Raw genomic sequence first — 15,984 nt, 5'->3', positions numbered from 1 at the left:
CAACTATAATATCAATAAACAGCTGCCTTTTATGAAACTCAGGGATTCTGCTCAGCAGGGACAAATATAACAAAAGTATCAATTTAGAAAAGTTAAAAGGTCAAGTAAAGTCTAAAAGAGAATAAGGCTATAAATGCTGTATTTTGTATACTAAACATAAACATGAACTTACTGTACCACAAGCCTAATCAAACAAATGATTTATACTTTCAAAGTTGGCCACAGGGGGTCACCATCTTGTAACTTTGTTATACATCTTTGTAAGACCAAGACTGTGCACATGCTCAGTGTGGTCTGGGCTGCTTAGGGATCGTCATAAATTATCAAAACAGCAGAAGTCGAATAATATCTGCCAGAAGCCGATACAGCAAGACTGATTAATAATCAGAATTTCACTGCATACAGTCAGGTTTCTTATAAAAATGGTAGACATTTTTTAATTCAAGTATATTGGTGGTTTCTTTTTCATTAAAGAAAGTAAAAATTGGATTTTATTTTTTTTGCCTTTACATGCCCTTTAAAGAGTCGTCGACCCCCCCCCCCCCGAGCTGTTTTATAAGGTGAAAGTTAATACATCATTATTAGAAAAAATGGTCACATACAGAAAGTAACTGGAAAAAGTCTTTATTTCTGGTGAACAATCTGAAACCAACTGAACTGAAAACAGTGTTTGAAGGTGAACAACCTCTTTAATTTTTGTTGTCGGCAGCCTCTATAGCGGCACCACCTGCTGTTCATGAGCTGGCAGAAAATTCAGTCTGTGGGAAGAAACAAGTCTCGTGATGTTACTCTTCTACATACAAAATTAAGAGAGCAGAGAAGAGTTCTACCGCAGTTCTCTGTTCAGTTTTATGCAGAGCAACAGCACAAGACTTTCCTCTTCTCACTAACTTCATTTTCTGCTGACTGCCGTCGTGTGATTGAAATGAACAGCAGGTGACTCTGCTGTTTCACATTTATCACAAATAGACCAAAAATTAGGTGCTTTTATCATCTTTGCTTAAGCAGGCACCGGAGAGACGGCTCTGTCCGTCTATTAATTCCATTCCTTTTTTATATTTAAGAATAAAATCTTAGCAGTTTATGTCGTGCACCAAACATGACCTCTTTGCATTTATACGTATGAGTAGGAACAGCCTGCCTTGGATCAACCATTTCTCTGGCCAGTAGAAAACCTTTTATTTTTTTTACTGCTAGATGGTGCTGTTTTTTTTTGTACAAACATCATGTAATATATTATATTTGTGACTATAAAGGGGACGGTTATCTGTTCAGTAACAAATGGTGCTTGGGCTTAAATGTGAAGATGTTTATTAATTAAAAAAAAAACTAACTACTCTCTTGAAATAAAAGAAAATGTAAACCCTAGAAATACATTAAGGGGCAGATTTATTAAGGTTTGAGTTGTGTTTTCCCACCAAAAATTCAAGTTTTCAAGGTTATTTTTAGACAAAAATAGTTTTTTTTCGATTTAAATAAAAAAAAACTTTTTCAAGGTTTTTTCAGAAAACTCAAATTTTTTGAGATTTATTATAACCGTCCCTAAAAATAGCTTGAGTCCGAAAATACACGATCTGAAACCTGCCAAAGTCATGTAGGAGTCAATGGCAGAGGTCCTTTTGAACCATTTGAAGATGTTAATAACCCAAAAACTTGATCGATTAGAGGTTTTTTCGATGTTAACACTGAACTCGCTGAATCGAGTTTTTTCCCATTCAAGTTTTTTCTTAAATTGGAAACCATTCAAGTTTATTTCAGGTCTAAAAAAGCTTAAACAACAAAAAGTTGTGAGTTTTCTTCAAGAGTAAAGACCAACATTAAGATAAAAAAATCAAATCACTTTATTAGGACATACAGATGACCGCCTAATGCATTTCATGCGGACTGTATGATCTAATTAATGATTTGAATTTTTTGGTCTTTACTTTTGGAGAAAACTCACAACTTTTTGTTTCGGATTCCTGCACCCATGGACTGGGGTGAACTGTGAATATTTTTCTCCCTCCATTAATTATTTTTTTGATACTTTCTTTCTGATTAATAATGGTATAGATACTGGCACTGCGCACCAATTTCTTTAATATTTTGGTCTAAAAAAAGCTCCCATAACTCTAAAATTTGACCTTTGATAAATAACCCCCTTAATATAAAATTGATTTGAATGCTCTACTGAGCAATTTACATAGATATCAAGATAATTGCCCTTTTTACCCTACTTATATAGCGAATGTAAAACAACAAGACCATCAGTGGACTGGCCACAGCTGGCAGAAAATAATGTCAGTGAGAAGAGGCAAGTCTAGTGATGTTTTACTGCTTAGATCTTACCAGAATTATGTCCAGTGACTTCTCTGTGCCCTCGTCTGTTGGCTGAAGTGAGAAGCGGGCGGCACTGTTTTGTTTTATTCTTCAAAGTCTTAACAATGTAAAAAAAGCGACTAATATTTTAAGAACTTGAATAAAATAATAAATTGCAAAGATGCTCAGCAACTTTACATTCATTTGTTTCGAGGGTTTCCATTTCCTGTTTACGGTTTAAAGGATAAGTAAACCTTTAAAATAAGTGAATGTTAAATTAACGAGGGTGCTATTCTAAGATATTTTGCAATGTACATTCATTATTTATTTTGTTTTTATTCCAAGATATTAAGGGATACGTGTCCTGTTAACATTAATGAATTTTGTTTCAACAGCGCCACCTGCTGGTCAGTTTCCCACCAGTCTGACCACCAAGTAGTCAAGGAAGTTGTCAGGAGAAATAAAGAGGCTTCTCTGATGTTCTTTTGCTTAGGAAAGATTTGAGAAAAGTTTTAAATTTTTTTCCTAAGCAGAACATCTTTCTTTCTTCTGACAACTTCCTTGACTACTTGGTGGTCAGAATGGTGGGGAAATGACCAGCAGGTGGTGCTGTTGTAATACAATTTATTTATATTAACAGTACATATTTCCCTTAATATCTTGGAATTTAAGATAAATAATGAATGTAAATTACAAAAGTGCTTTAAATAGCACCCTCGTCAATTTCACACTCACTTATTTTAAAGGTTTACTTATCCTTTAAAACATGGGAAGTAATCCAGTGCAAGTGGCATATACAATAACTGTCATTGCAATTACCGCACTGATCAAAACCCTGCCTGTGCCATTTCTTATAAGAAAAACCACTAAAATATCTTCATTTTGTTGCTCCTTTAAAACACTGATAACACAATCCAACACATAAAAATAAATATTTTTTTCTTTTCTCAGATAAGTGTGGAATTTTATATGGGCATAAAAGGGAAAAGCGTTACAGAAAACAAATAAATGATATATTTCACATGGGATAATATATAGGTTTCTGTAATAAAAGGCACTACGTTTGCCCAGGTGCAGTATTGCATAGCAACCAATCAGCAAGTAGCATTTACTGGGTTTAAAAGCATCTCATTGGTTGCTATGTGCACCTGAGCAAACTTAGTGCCTTTTATTACACATGATAGTGTTTCTATGGAAAGTCTGATTAGATCTGGGCCAATTTGGCATCTCTATGTGCAGGGTTAAATCTCTGATCTGATTGGCTCTAGGGTCAACAATGGGGTCATACAGGGAGGCCTATTGGGAGAGAACTACATGAATGCACTGGTGCAGTCCTCATCCTCATCAAACCAGCCCAATAGATTCTGGAATTAAATTGTATATTGTAGAGTGAATTATTTGCAGCGTAACCAGTGTAATTTAGAAATAAAAATGACACCATAAAAATCATGACCGAATCCCTTTAAATCTACCCGGGTATAGCCAGCTTTTTTTAAGCAGCACAATATCACAAGACTTTCCTTTTCTCAACAACTTAAATTTTTTTGACGACTGTACCCGTCCAAACTAAACCGTGTCATTAAATATGTAAATAATTAAAATGTAAATTCCCATCCCAGTGTCCTATGCATTGTTGCATTAATCGCTCTAAAAGGAGAAACAACCCCTTAATAAAAGAAAACCCTACCCTACATAGACCCCCTCTCTCCTCCGCCGCCCCCCCCCCGAGCAAATTCCCCTAACGCTTTGCTTGCCCCTCGGTGCAGATTCTGTCCAGCGGCGTTCACGGGCGGCATCTTCTTCTCTTCGATAATCTTCAGAATGAGACGGCCAATTGGCGAATGCGCAGTTGGAGCAATTTTCTTTTTTGCTACAACAAAATTCACGAATATTGTCGAAGCGCCGGTCTCATTCCGAAGATTACCGAAGCAGCTGAAGATGTCGCCCGTGAACTCCGCTGGACAGAATCTGCACCGAGGGGCAAGTAAAGAGTAAGGGGCATTTGCCCGGGGAGGGGGGCAGCTAGGCTGGGGGGGGAGGAGGGTCTATGTAAGGTAGGGTTTTCTTTTATTAAGGGGTTGTTTCTCCTTTAAGAGCGATTAATGCAACATTGCATTGCAATGGGAATTTAAATTTAAATTACTTACATATTTAGTGGCACGGTTTAGTTTGGACGGGTACAGTCGTCAAAAAAATTAAAGTTTTTGAGAAAAGGAAAGTCTTGTGATATTGTGCTGCTTAAAAAAAGCTGGCTATACCCGGGTAGATTTAAAGGGATTCTGTCATGGTGTCGTTTTTATTTCTAAATTACACTGTTTACCCTGCAAATAATTCACTCTACCGTGTAAAATTTCATTTTTTTTATTTTTTTATTAAGGGTTTGTTTCTCCTTTAAAGCCTGTGTTTTGAGTTATTTAGCTTTTTATTCAGCGAACCAACACATCCGCTAGCTTCAAATTGTGATAAATCTATAAAGAAGTGATTCTATAACGGCGGCTCTCCTATAGGTTCCTCTGCTTGCCAGGCGTATCTTGAATGTTCCTTTGCTGACTGGGAAAGGACGTGTTTTGCTCAATGGGCTTCAGTTCTGGAATTCAGCTGCTGTTCTTGTGGATACCAGGTCCCATTTAAAGTTTTTGCACAGTTCTGTCTCCTCCTTATGGTGATATCAACATGCACCAACGCATTTCGCCTCTCTGCTTCTCCAAGATTGCTCTGAAATGCATCGGTGCCTCTTTCTATAAAGTAGTTTGGCACTTAGAACCGATTCCAATGAACTTTCATGCACAAATGATCTTGTGTTTCCCTTGTATCACAAGGTCCCTTGAATCTGATCGTATTCGTATGCCTATAGATGAGAGAAGTCCTAACCATGTTGTTAAAGGAGAACTAAACCCTAAAAATGAATATGGCTTAAAATGCCGTGTTTTATATAGTGAACTTATTGCACGAGGCTAAAGTTTCAGCCTGTCAATAGCAGCAATGATCCAGGACTTCAAACTTGTCACAGGGGGTCACCATCTTGGAAAGTGTCTGTGACACTCACATGCTCAGTGGGCTCTGATTGGCTGTTGAGAAGCTAAGCTTAGGGCTCGTCACTAATTATCCAGCAGAAAATGAGCTTCCCCTGTAATATAAGCTGATGCTACAGGGCTGATTATTAAATTCTGATGCTAATTGCACTGGTTTCTGGGCTGCCATGTAGTAATTATCTGTATTAATTACTAATCAGCCTTATATTGTGACATTTCTATTCTATGTGTACTGTATATTGTAAGTGGCTCCCTAAGCTCAGTAAGTGACAGCAGCACAGAGCATGTGCAGTGAATCAGCAGAAAAGAAGATGGGGAGCTACTGGGGCATCTTCGGAGACACAGATCTTTACTGCTAAAGGGCTGTGGTTGCCTTGGGCTGGTACAGAAGCACAAAACATCACGTACAACATACAGTAGATCCCTCATTTTACATCTCCTGATTTTAAGCTTTCCATCATTTTACATTGTTGTTTTGTGGTCCCACCTATATATTATGCATAATAAATTTCCCTGATTTTACATTTTCATGGATTCTGGTCCCCTAAAAAACGTAAAATGGGGGTTCTACTGTAGTTACATAATTAAATTGGGTTGAAAAAAGACAAAGTCCATCAAGTTCAACCCCTCCAAATGAAAACATTTCTAGCTACTTTTTTAGTTTAACTTCCCTTGTCCTTTAAGGACCAGCATTTGCACTGATTGTAGCCTGAGCTCAGATGACCATGCCATTGCTTCCCCCGGGGGACTTTATCAAATTATCATTTCACAGGCTTTGTCCGTTAAATGTTTTTCAAATCAGGAGTTTACTTGACCATTTAATAGTTAATAAGAACAATCAATTCAATGTATGAGCCATAATTGTGTATCTTTGTAGGTGTAGGTTCTGTGCCATGGGTAACTCCAATAGAACTGCCATACATCTTCCAGTATAGATAAACCTGGCAGGTTCTCTAATCTGAACTGACGTGGCTTGTTGGGCCATGTCCCAACCCTGTGCTAGAGGGAAAACTTTTTAAGTCGACGGCAGCAGATTGCTAAACAGTTATAAAGCTGAGGAAGAAAATCATCTCCTAACCACTGTTACTATAGGCACCATCTCTCCCTACTATACCTGCTATCCCACAGTCACACTCCCTTCCCAGAGACTATTATCCACTGTTACTATAGACACCATCTCTCCCTACTATACCTGCTATCCCACAGTCACACTCCCTTCCCAGAGACTATTATCCCACTGTTACTATAGGCACCATCTCTCCCTGCTATCCCACAGTCACACTCCCTTACCAGATACTATTATCCACTGTTACTATAGGCACCATCTCTCCCTACTATACCTGCTATCCCACAGTCACACTCCCTTCCCAGATACTATTATCCACTGTTACTATAGGCACCATCTCTCCCTACTATACCTGCTATCCCACAGTCACACTCCCTTCCCAGAGACTATTATCCACTGTTACTATAGACACCATCTCTCCCTACTATACCTGCTATCCCACAGTCACACTCCCTTCCCAGAGACTATTATCCCACTGTTACTATAGGCACCATCTCTCCCTACTATACCTGCTATCCCACAGTCACACTCCCTTCCCAGAGACTATTATCCACTGTTACTATAGGCACCATCTCTCCCTACTATACCTGCTATCCCACAGTCACACTCCCTTCCCAGAGACTATTATCCACTGTTACTATAGGCACCATCTCTCCTTACTATACCTGCTATCCCACAGTCACACTCCCTTCCCAGAGACTATTATCCACTGTTACTATAGACACCATCTCTCCCTACTATACCTGCTATCCCACAGTCACACTCCCTTCCCAGAGACTATTATCCCACTGTTACTATAGGCACCATCTCTCCCTACTATACCTGCTATCCCAGTCACACTGCCTTCTCAGAGACTATTCTCCCGACTACAAATACTTCTACACGGTTTCATACAAATAGCTCTTAATTTAGTGAATTCCAGACCATGTGTAAAAATCATATAGGATGTACACATAAAAAGTCAACTCTAAAATACAAATACAGAATGAAGAAGACATCTGCCACTCAAATACACATACGTAAGTTTCCATACTGACTGAACCCAAGACATTTCACATGATCAGGTGACATTTCACTTCATGGGAGATGGTAATGTTTCTAAAATCCATATTGTGTGCGAAAATCTTTAAAAATAAACAATATAGAACAATAAACCATAAATTTTTCATTTCAGACACCGATTAAAGTTAAGCAAACTTTTCAGTGGTTTAGTGTTGAGTCCTTCATGGAATACCCACAAAGCAACCAGGACTTTCCTGAAACCTTTGCATGAATAACTGTGAATTTTAATCCCCATAACTTTTATAAGGCATCTGGCTTATTAGATTTAGTAACCATAAAATGTTCATAGAGGAAGGCACAACGTTGAACATCTTCAAAACTATATATTATCGGCCTTCAATCCCAAAGTACATAGGGAAGATGTTGGCACACCCATTCTCATTAAGGAACTGATAGAGTTGCCCCAAGTCCATGTGATTCCCCCGAGCTCCGTGCACATCAAACGCCTTCTCTTCCAGGGGAGGAAATTTCTTCAGTTTGTGGATTTCTTTGCTGATGTCGGATATGGAGCAGGACAACGGGATGTCTTCTCTGTGTCGTATTAATATTCGCTTCCACGTCAGTTTTCTCAACCTGTGAAAGGGACAAATGGAAAATGTATTATATACATGGCACTGCACATGCCCCCTATATATAAGGGTTTCTGCCCCTTTCCTTTAGGACTGGCACTTGCACAGTACAGGCTTGGCGCATGCGCTGATTAGTAGCAACAGGTACCCATGCTTCCCCCTAAGCTCACTGTTTGGGGCCCAGGTGACTTGTGGGTTCATATTTAGGGCCCTCTGGGAGGAAAAGCCAAAGATCAACTAAGTAGCAGGGCCGCCATCGGGGGGGCACAGGGGGTATTGTTGTACCAGGTCTGGGCCTAAAGGTGGGCCCGGCTGTGCTCCACTGTTTGAAATAGCTGGCCCCCCTTGACAGCGCCAAAGTCATGCTGAACGGCTGAAGTCCCAATTGCCGAAGTCCTGAATAGCTGAAGTTCTGAATAGCCGAAGTCCCGAATAGCCGAAGTCCCAAATAGCCGAAGTCCCAAATAGCTGAAGTCTTGAGAGCAAAAGTCCCCAAGTGCCAAAGCCCCAAAGAGCCAAAGCCCCAAAGAGCAGACGTCCCGAAGAGCAGACGTCCCGAAGAGCAGACGTCCCAAAGAGCAGAAGTCTCGAGAGCAAAAGTCCCAAAGTCCAGAAGTGCCAAAGAGCCAAACCCCCAAAGAGCCAAAGCCCCCAAAAAGCCAACGTCCCGTAGAGCAGAAGTCCCGTAGAGCAGAAGTCCCGTAGAGCAGAAGTCCCGTAGAGCAGAAGTCCCGTAGAGCAGAAGTCCCGTAGAGCAGAAGTCCCGTAGAGCAGAAGTCCCGTAGAGCAGAAGCCAAGAAAAGACCCAAAGTTGAAGTCCTGAAGCCACGAAAGGAGGCAAAGCTAAAGACCCGAAGCCACGAGTTCAGTTATACTGAACACCAATGTATTGTTTTTTCTTAATTTTATTAAACCCCTGGCCACCAATGCATTATTTTAATACTCTATATGCCCCTGCCACCAATGTTTTTAAAAATAATCTCTGGGTTCCCTGGCACAATGTTTTCTTTTTAACTTGTACAGGGACCCTGACCATCAATGGCAAAAATGTTGTTGTACGGGGCCTCATGATTTCAGATGACGACCCTGCTTATTACTATGGAGCTCCATGATTACTGATGCTCCACACTACTGAGTTTTAAATTATCTGCATCCAGGAAAAGGCTCACCTGTTCCAGAACTCTTCACAGAGATCCCTCTGTCCTTCTACACAGACAATGCCAGGTTTTCCAGGCATAGAAAATCCAGAAAGGTCCATCTCTTTTGACCACTCCAAAATGTGTTTTCTCTTTACTTTGTTATAAATGTGATGGCTGTAAATCCACAGTCTGGTGAACTCAGCATTTTCAGGGGACCCCGTTTCTGCCTGTGTCTCTGCTGAAGGTGCGGCGTCCCTCAGGTAAGTAGCAGCATTGTCTCTGACCCACTCGGTGGCACTCAGTATGCACACATCTCCGCTGCAGTTACTCTTTAAATAGTTGCTGAGGTCCAAGTTCAGCTGAGCCTGCTGTGACCGGACTAGTGAAATAGATCTGCAATACAATAAAGGAAGAGATTGTAATCTATTTGTCACGGATATTATTTTCCAGGAGCTACAAGAATATTTACCTATTTACCCTCTACTAGGAATGCACCAAATCCACTTTTTTGGATTCGGCCGAACCCCCGAACACTTCGATAAAGATTCGGCCGAATACTGAACCGAATCCTTAATTTGCGTATGAAAATTAGGGGTGGGGAGGGGAAAACATTTCTTGCTTCCTTGTTTTGTGACAAAAAGTCATGCAATTTCCCTTCCTTACCCTAATTTGCATATGCAAATTAGGATTCGGCCGGGCAGAAGTATTGGCCGAATCCGAATCCTGCTAAAAAAGGCCGAATCCTATGAAAATTAGGGGTGGGAAGGGGAAAACATTTCTTGCTTCCTTGTTTTGTGACAAAAAGTCATGCATAGGATTCGGCCGGGCAGAAGTATTGGCCGAATCCGAATCCTGCTAAAAAACGCCGAATCTTGGATTCGGTGCATCCCTACCCTCTACTCTGTCATTCAAACTGCTGCCGAAATTCCAAACTGGAGAGCTGCTGAACAAAATGCTAAATAATTAACAACCCATAAAAATAATGAAGACCAACAGCAATTTGTCTAATAGTAAAAGTTAAAGGAGCAGAAATCCCTGTTATCTGTTTTTTTTTTTAAAGTGTCTCCCTAGGAAAGGGACCCCTAAATTGCATCTAATGCACCCACATATCCTGTACCTAATCTGTGACCTCAAAGTAGTGCAGCCAAGTCGGTGGCCTCCATGTCTGGCCAACATACAATCTCCCAGTAGAGAACTAGCACTAAAATCCAACGCCCAATCTGCTCCAACTGTCATGCTCCTTCTGCCCATTTAGCCTTTAAAGGGGTGGTCTACCTTTAAATCAACTTTTAGTATGTTAGAGAATGGCTAATTGTAAGCAACTTTTCAATTAGCTTTGATTTTTTTCTTACTTAGTTTTTTTAATAATTTGCCTTCTTTTTCTGACTCTGTTTAACTTTCAAATGACCCCATCGGAAGAACAAATGCTCTGTAAGGCTACCATGTTATTGTTATACCTACTTTTTTATAATCACCCTCTATTCAGGCCTCTCCTATTCATATTCCAGTCTCTTGTTCAAATCAATGCATGGTTACTAGGGTAATTAGGACCCTAGCAACCAGATTGCTGAAATGGCAAACTGGAGAGCTGCTGAAGAAAAAGCTAAATAACTAAAAAAAAAAACACACAATTATAAAAAATGAAAACCAATTGCAAAATGTCTCAGAATATCCTTCTCTACAGCATACTAAAAGTTAATTTAAAGGTGAACAACCCCCTTTAATCATGCATGCTATTGTCTCTACTCCATGATCATGTTACCTGACAAGGATTTCTGGTGGGACCGTTGGGTACTGTAACGGGTAGGAACAGTGCAAGGCGATCTCCTGCCAACAACAAAAAAATATGTTGTTGGGTAACAAAGGCAAAGTAGAAAGCATAATGTAAAACGACAGACTGTCTCACGGAAACCTATGCCACCTCCCACCCAACTATATCTATGAGGAACAGGGCAATGATTGCAATAGGGCTTCTTTAAAATGTGCAGGAAAAGGGCACTTACCAGTGGTGCATCACTAGCCTTTCTGAAATACAGCCTTTAAAGGAACAGTAACATCAAAAAAAATTTTGTTAGTATACATTGATAAAAAAAACATCAAGACAAATTAAACTTTAAAATCGCAAAGTCTTTATTAAGAAATAACTTACTGAAACTCTGCTTGTGCTCCGCTTCAGAAAAGGCGATCGAGATCCATCGTGCAGAGCTCGATTTCTACTCCCTGCCTTCCTTATAGGAGATAGCCAGGGAGGAGAAATCGAGCGCCGCATGATGAATCGTTGCCGTCGCCTTTTCTGAAGAGGAGCGCAAGCGGAGTTTCGGTAAGTTATTTCTTAATAAAGGCTTTGTGATTTTAAAGTTTAATTTGTCTTGGTGTTTTTTTTTTTTCAATGTATTCGAACGATTTAAAAAAAAAATAATTTTTGTGGGGTAGTTTTTTGATCTCCCCAATGTACAGAATTAAGAAACCATTTATATCTGTAGCAGCAGACTTGTCAACCCACAGTTTTTTTTAAGAGTCTCTGAGATTTCTAGGAGGTTGGCACCACCATGGACTCCTATCCCCATACAAGGCATATACAGGGATGGGACCTGTTATCCAAAATGCTCGGGATTTGGGGTTTTCTGGATAACGAGTCTTTAAGTAATTTTGATCTTTATACCTTAAAGTGATACTAACACTAAAATAATACAATTCAAAACATTAACCAAGATGAAAAGTTACCTGTAAGTCTTGTTGATCATTTTTATAGTTTTTGGTCTGCTCTTTTAAGTAAATGTTACTAAAAGTCCCTAAACCGGACTTCTAATGCTAACGGACTACTGCTGCTCAAATATGTCAGCCCCCTCATAGAAGAACATGGGGGGGATCAGAAAAGCAAAACAGAATTCAAGGACAATATTATGATAGATGTAAAAAAAAAAAAAAAAGGTTTCGTTTCTGGTGTCAGTATCTCTTTAAGTCTACTAGAAAATCATTTAAACGTTAAATAAACCCAATAGGCTGGTTTTGCCTCCAATAAGGATTTTAATTATATCTTAGTTGGGATCAAGTACAAGCTACTGTTTTATTATTACAGAGAAATAGGAAATCATTTTTAAAAATGTGGATTATTTGGAGATAATAAAAATGTGGAGTCTATGGGAGGTGGTCTTTCCATAATTCAGAGCTTTCTCGATAACAAGTATCCATATAATGGATCCCATACCTGTACAGTCTTTGCAGGGCCCCAGGCAACAGAAGGCACAAATCATAGGCAAGAGGTTGAGCTTGACCATCCTGCATTAATCTCCTTGATCCTAAGTCACAGAAGCATTAAAGGGAACTATCGCGAAAATGAAAATTTAATATAAGCTTCATCATACTGAAGTAAGAAACTTTCTAAATATAATTAATTCAAAATTCTAAACAATTTCTGAAATATTCAAGTTATTATTCACTCTCCCCCTTTCTGTCTCTCTTCATGCAATGAATTGGGGTGTCTGATTCTGAATGACAGTTAAATCCAATATATCTTATGGGGGGGGCTCCTTTTACCTAGAAGATGTATCAGAGCTCACTCTATTAAAATCAGCAGACATCATGTCTCTCTACATGCAGAATTTGTGCAAAAGGCAGTTATTTTGTTAGATTTTGTTTGTACTGGAATCAGTTATCTGCTAGGAAAGGGAGCCCCCCTATAAGATATATTGGATCATTCATCCTGAATGAAGACAGAATGAAGAGAAACAGATGCTGAGAGAGGAATAGTGAATATAAATGTGATTATTTCAGAGTGCAGAATATTTAATTGATTGTATTTACTAAGTTTCTTATTTCAGTATGATGAAGCTTATATTAAATTGACGATAGTTCCCCTTTTGCTGCTTAGATCAGTTTCCACGAGTTCTCACTGAGTAATGCTGTGCAAGCAGAACCATCTGTGTGTATTCATGTGACATATTTAGTGCCTATCACACTATGCTGTGCTTGATACAAACCACTGGAAAGCACTGCAGCTCATTCCACTCCTGTATTCATACAGTGCTTTCTAGAATTCTCAGCATGGTGTGAACTGTAGCTCAGCTGAATCTGGAAATCCACAATGTTTTTCACCATCTTTACCTTAAAGACCAGCATCTAACGGACTAAAGAGGATCATCGCTCTTAAAATAGTTATTTCTCGTAATAAAACAAAATGAGATTTGAAGCACCTTCTTATTACACATTTACAGTTGTTTAAAAGTTATTTGTGAATGTGATTGCTATTAAAGAAGAACTGAAGCCTAACTAAAGAAGTAGCCAGAAATGTTGTACATTATGTTTTGGGCTTCTGTACCAGCCCAAGGCAACCACAGTCCTTTAGCAGTAGAGATCTGTGTCTCCAAAGATGCCCCAGTAGCTCCCCATCTTCTTTTCTGCTGATTCACTGCACATGCTCTGTGCTGCGGTCACTTACTGAGTTTAGGGACCCACTCACAATATACAGTACACATAGAATAGAAATGTCACAATATAAGGCTGATTAGTAATTAATACAGATATTAATGGCAGCTCAGAAACCATTGCAATTAGCATCAGAATTTAATAATCAGCAAACCTGTAGCATCATCTTATATTACAGACCAACCTCATTTTCTGCTGGATAATTAGTGACGAGCCCTAAGCTTAGCTTCTCAACAGCTGCTCAGAGCCCACTGAGCATGTGAGTGTCACAGACACTTTCCAAGATGGTGACCCCTGTGACAAGTTTAAAGTCCTGGATTATTGCTGCTATTGAGAGGCTGAAACTTTAGGCTGGTGCATAAAAAAAAACATGGCATTTTTAGGGTTTAGTTATCCTTTAAAATACTGACACCAGCTAAAGCATACATCACATTACCTTGCCTGTACCTTGGCCTGTATTACTCTCCTCCAGTTTCACATTCACTGTGAACTGTATCTTGGAAGACGGTGCACTTGCGGCTCTTTTTTCTGCGTAATCCCTCAGCTCCGCCAGCGCCACCTGATCGGTCACTACAAACTCATCCTCCGTGGGGAACATACTAGAGAGCAGATCCAGTTCTGAAAGCTGGGCCTCAATATCCTCCAAGCTCATTGTGCTCAGAAAGCTGCTAAAGAAAAAGAAGTCACATGGAGCTGAAAAAGAAACAAATGTTTATAAAAACTACAGGGGATGCACCAAACCCACGAACCCTTTGCAAAAGTTTTGGCTAAATAGAAAACCGAAATCCTAATCTGCATATGCAAATTGGGGTTGGGAAGGGAGAGAGAACTGTATGCTCAGCTCGCACCTAAAAATTTTTTTAACTTCCTTGTTTTGTGACAAAAAGTCCTGTGATTTTAAGGATTCAGATTCGGTCCACCAGGACCAGGCCGAATCCGAATCCTGTTGAAAAAGATAGCGAATCCTGGATTAAAACCAATGATCAGTATAAATCCTGATACTCCAGATATTCCATAAAAAATGTTTTAGTATGTCAATGTATGTGTAAATGGGAGGCACGAGTGGTTCATTGCTTTTAAAGTCTTGATTGTGTTTGAATAAGACTTATTTAAATGGGTTATTTGCCTTTAAAGTGATACTGACACCAAAATTGAATATTCAAAATATTAATGCACATCAAAAGTTACCTATAGTAATGTAAAAGTCAGATGGGTAATGTAAAGGCAAATACAAAGATAATGGATAGCACACCCAATTTGAAAAAGTAATGAATTTATTACAAAAAGGAAAAGGCCTGCCCTTTTGATTTATTTTTTGCCCCTGAGGAAGACCCTTAAGTTCGAAACGCGTTGGGCTAACTTTATTATTTAATTTTTTTGTATTTTGTTTTTTTTGTATATTTTTCCTTTTTGTAATAAATGCATTACTTTTCAAATTGGGTATCTTTGTATTTGTAACACATATGGAAACCCTTATGGGGAGTCACCTATGGATTTAGCACCCTGTAGTTTAATTTTACCTTCATTTTTTGCGGGTAATGTAAAGGCATCTGTAAATACTTTAATGGTAAAATTATAAATAGCGTGTAAAGGGTTAATTCCTGGTGTCAGTAACTTTTAGTATGATGTAGAGACTAGGCTCCAAATTCCCCTAGCAACCATGCATTGATTTGAATAAGAGACTGGAATATGAATAGGAGAGAGTCTGAATAGAAACAGGAGTGATAAAAAGTAGCAGTTACAATACATTTATAGCCTTACAGAGCATTTGTTTTTTATTTTTAGATGGGGTCAGTGATCCATCCCATTTGAAAGCTGTAAAATGTTATAAATTAAAGAAACTATAAAAAATTAAGGCCAATTGAAAAGTTGCTTAGAACTGGCCAACAAAGATAAAGTAACAGCAACACAATAACAGAGCCCTGGGTTAAAAGGCACAAATTCACCCCCAACCTACCTCATGCAATACTTTAGTCTGCTCAGAAGCACCTGCCCTGCTTCTCACGTTCATTCAGAGGCAGCTACACCCTCACACACACACACAAGTGACAGCACTCGAGGAAGTGCAAACGTTTATTAATCTGATCTGACAGCAGTTGCTCAAATGTAACACACTGCAGTCGCCATCTTTAGTGCTGGCAATACTGACCCCTTTTCCCCTGTAGGATTGCAATACCCCCAGTTCAACAAAAGCAGCAATATACCCCGCGTCAATGTTGCTAGCAGCAGTGCCGATCTATTTAGAATCTGAAACAATTCTCCTCAAAGAAGTAACGTCTTCCCAAGACAAATATGGCCGCCGCGCACTACACTGTACAGCAGAGAAGGAGGGATCAGCTCTCTTTTATTCAAAGCGATGGGCGTGCCGTTAAGAATCCGGATACACCACTCTG

At 39.4% G+C, this 15,984-nt stretch overlaps 1 protein-coding gene across 9 annotated transcripts; it reads right to left on the bottom strand.

Annotated features, from left to right (window-relative positions):
* Positions 1-7,282: 7,282 nt before the first annotated feature.
* rwdd2b.L (RWD domain containing 2B L homeolog) lies at positions 7,283-15,913 on the bottom strand. 9 transcript variants are annotated; one of them, XM_018245278.2, is made up of 5 exons: positions 15,796-15,913; positions 14,028-14,256; positions 10,929-10,993; positions 9,197-9,559; positions 7,283-8,031 (listed from the first exon to the last, which is right to left on the bottom strand). In XM_018245278.2, exons 2-5 carry the CDS (start codon positions 14,241-14,243, stop codon positions 7,785-7,787), a joined length of 891 nt encoding a protein of 296 aa, XP_018100767.1. In that variant the 5' UTR covers positions 14,244-14,256; positions 15,796-15,913; the 3' UTR covers positions 7,283-7,784.
* Positions 15,914-15,984: the final 71 nt, after the last annotated feature.

The sequence above is a fragment of the Xenopus laevis genome, chromosome 2L (genome assembly GCF_017654675.1).
Source record: "Xenopus laevis strain J_2021 chromosome 2L, Xenopus_laevis_v10.1, whole genome shotgun sequence".
In the NCBI taxonomy this organism is placed as follows: domain Eukaryota; kingdom Metazoa; phylum Chordata; class Amphibia; order Anura; family Pipidae; genus Xenopus; species Xenopus laevis.
Note: the sequence above shows the minus strand (reverse complement) of the source record. Positions and strands in the feature narration are given on the sequence as shown.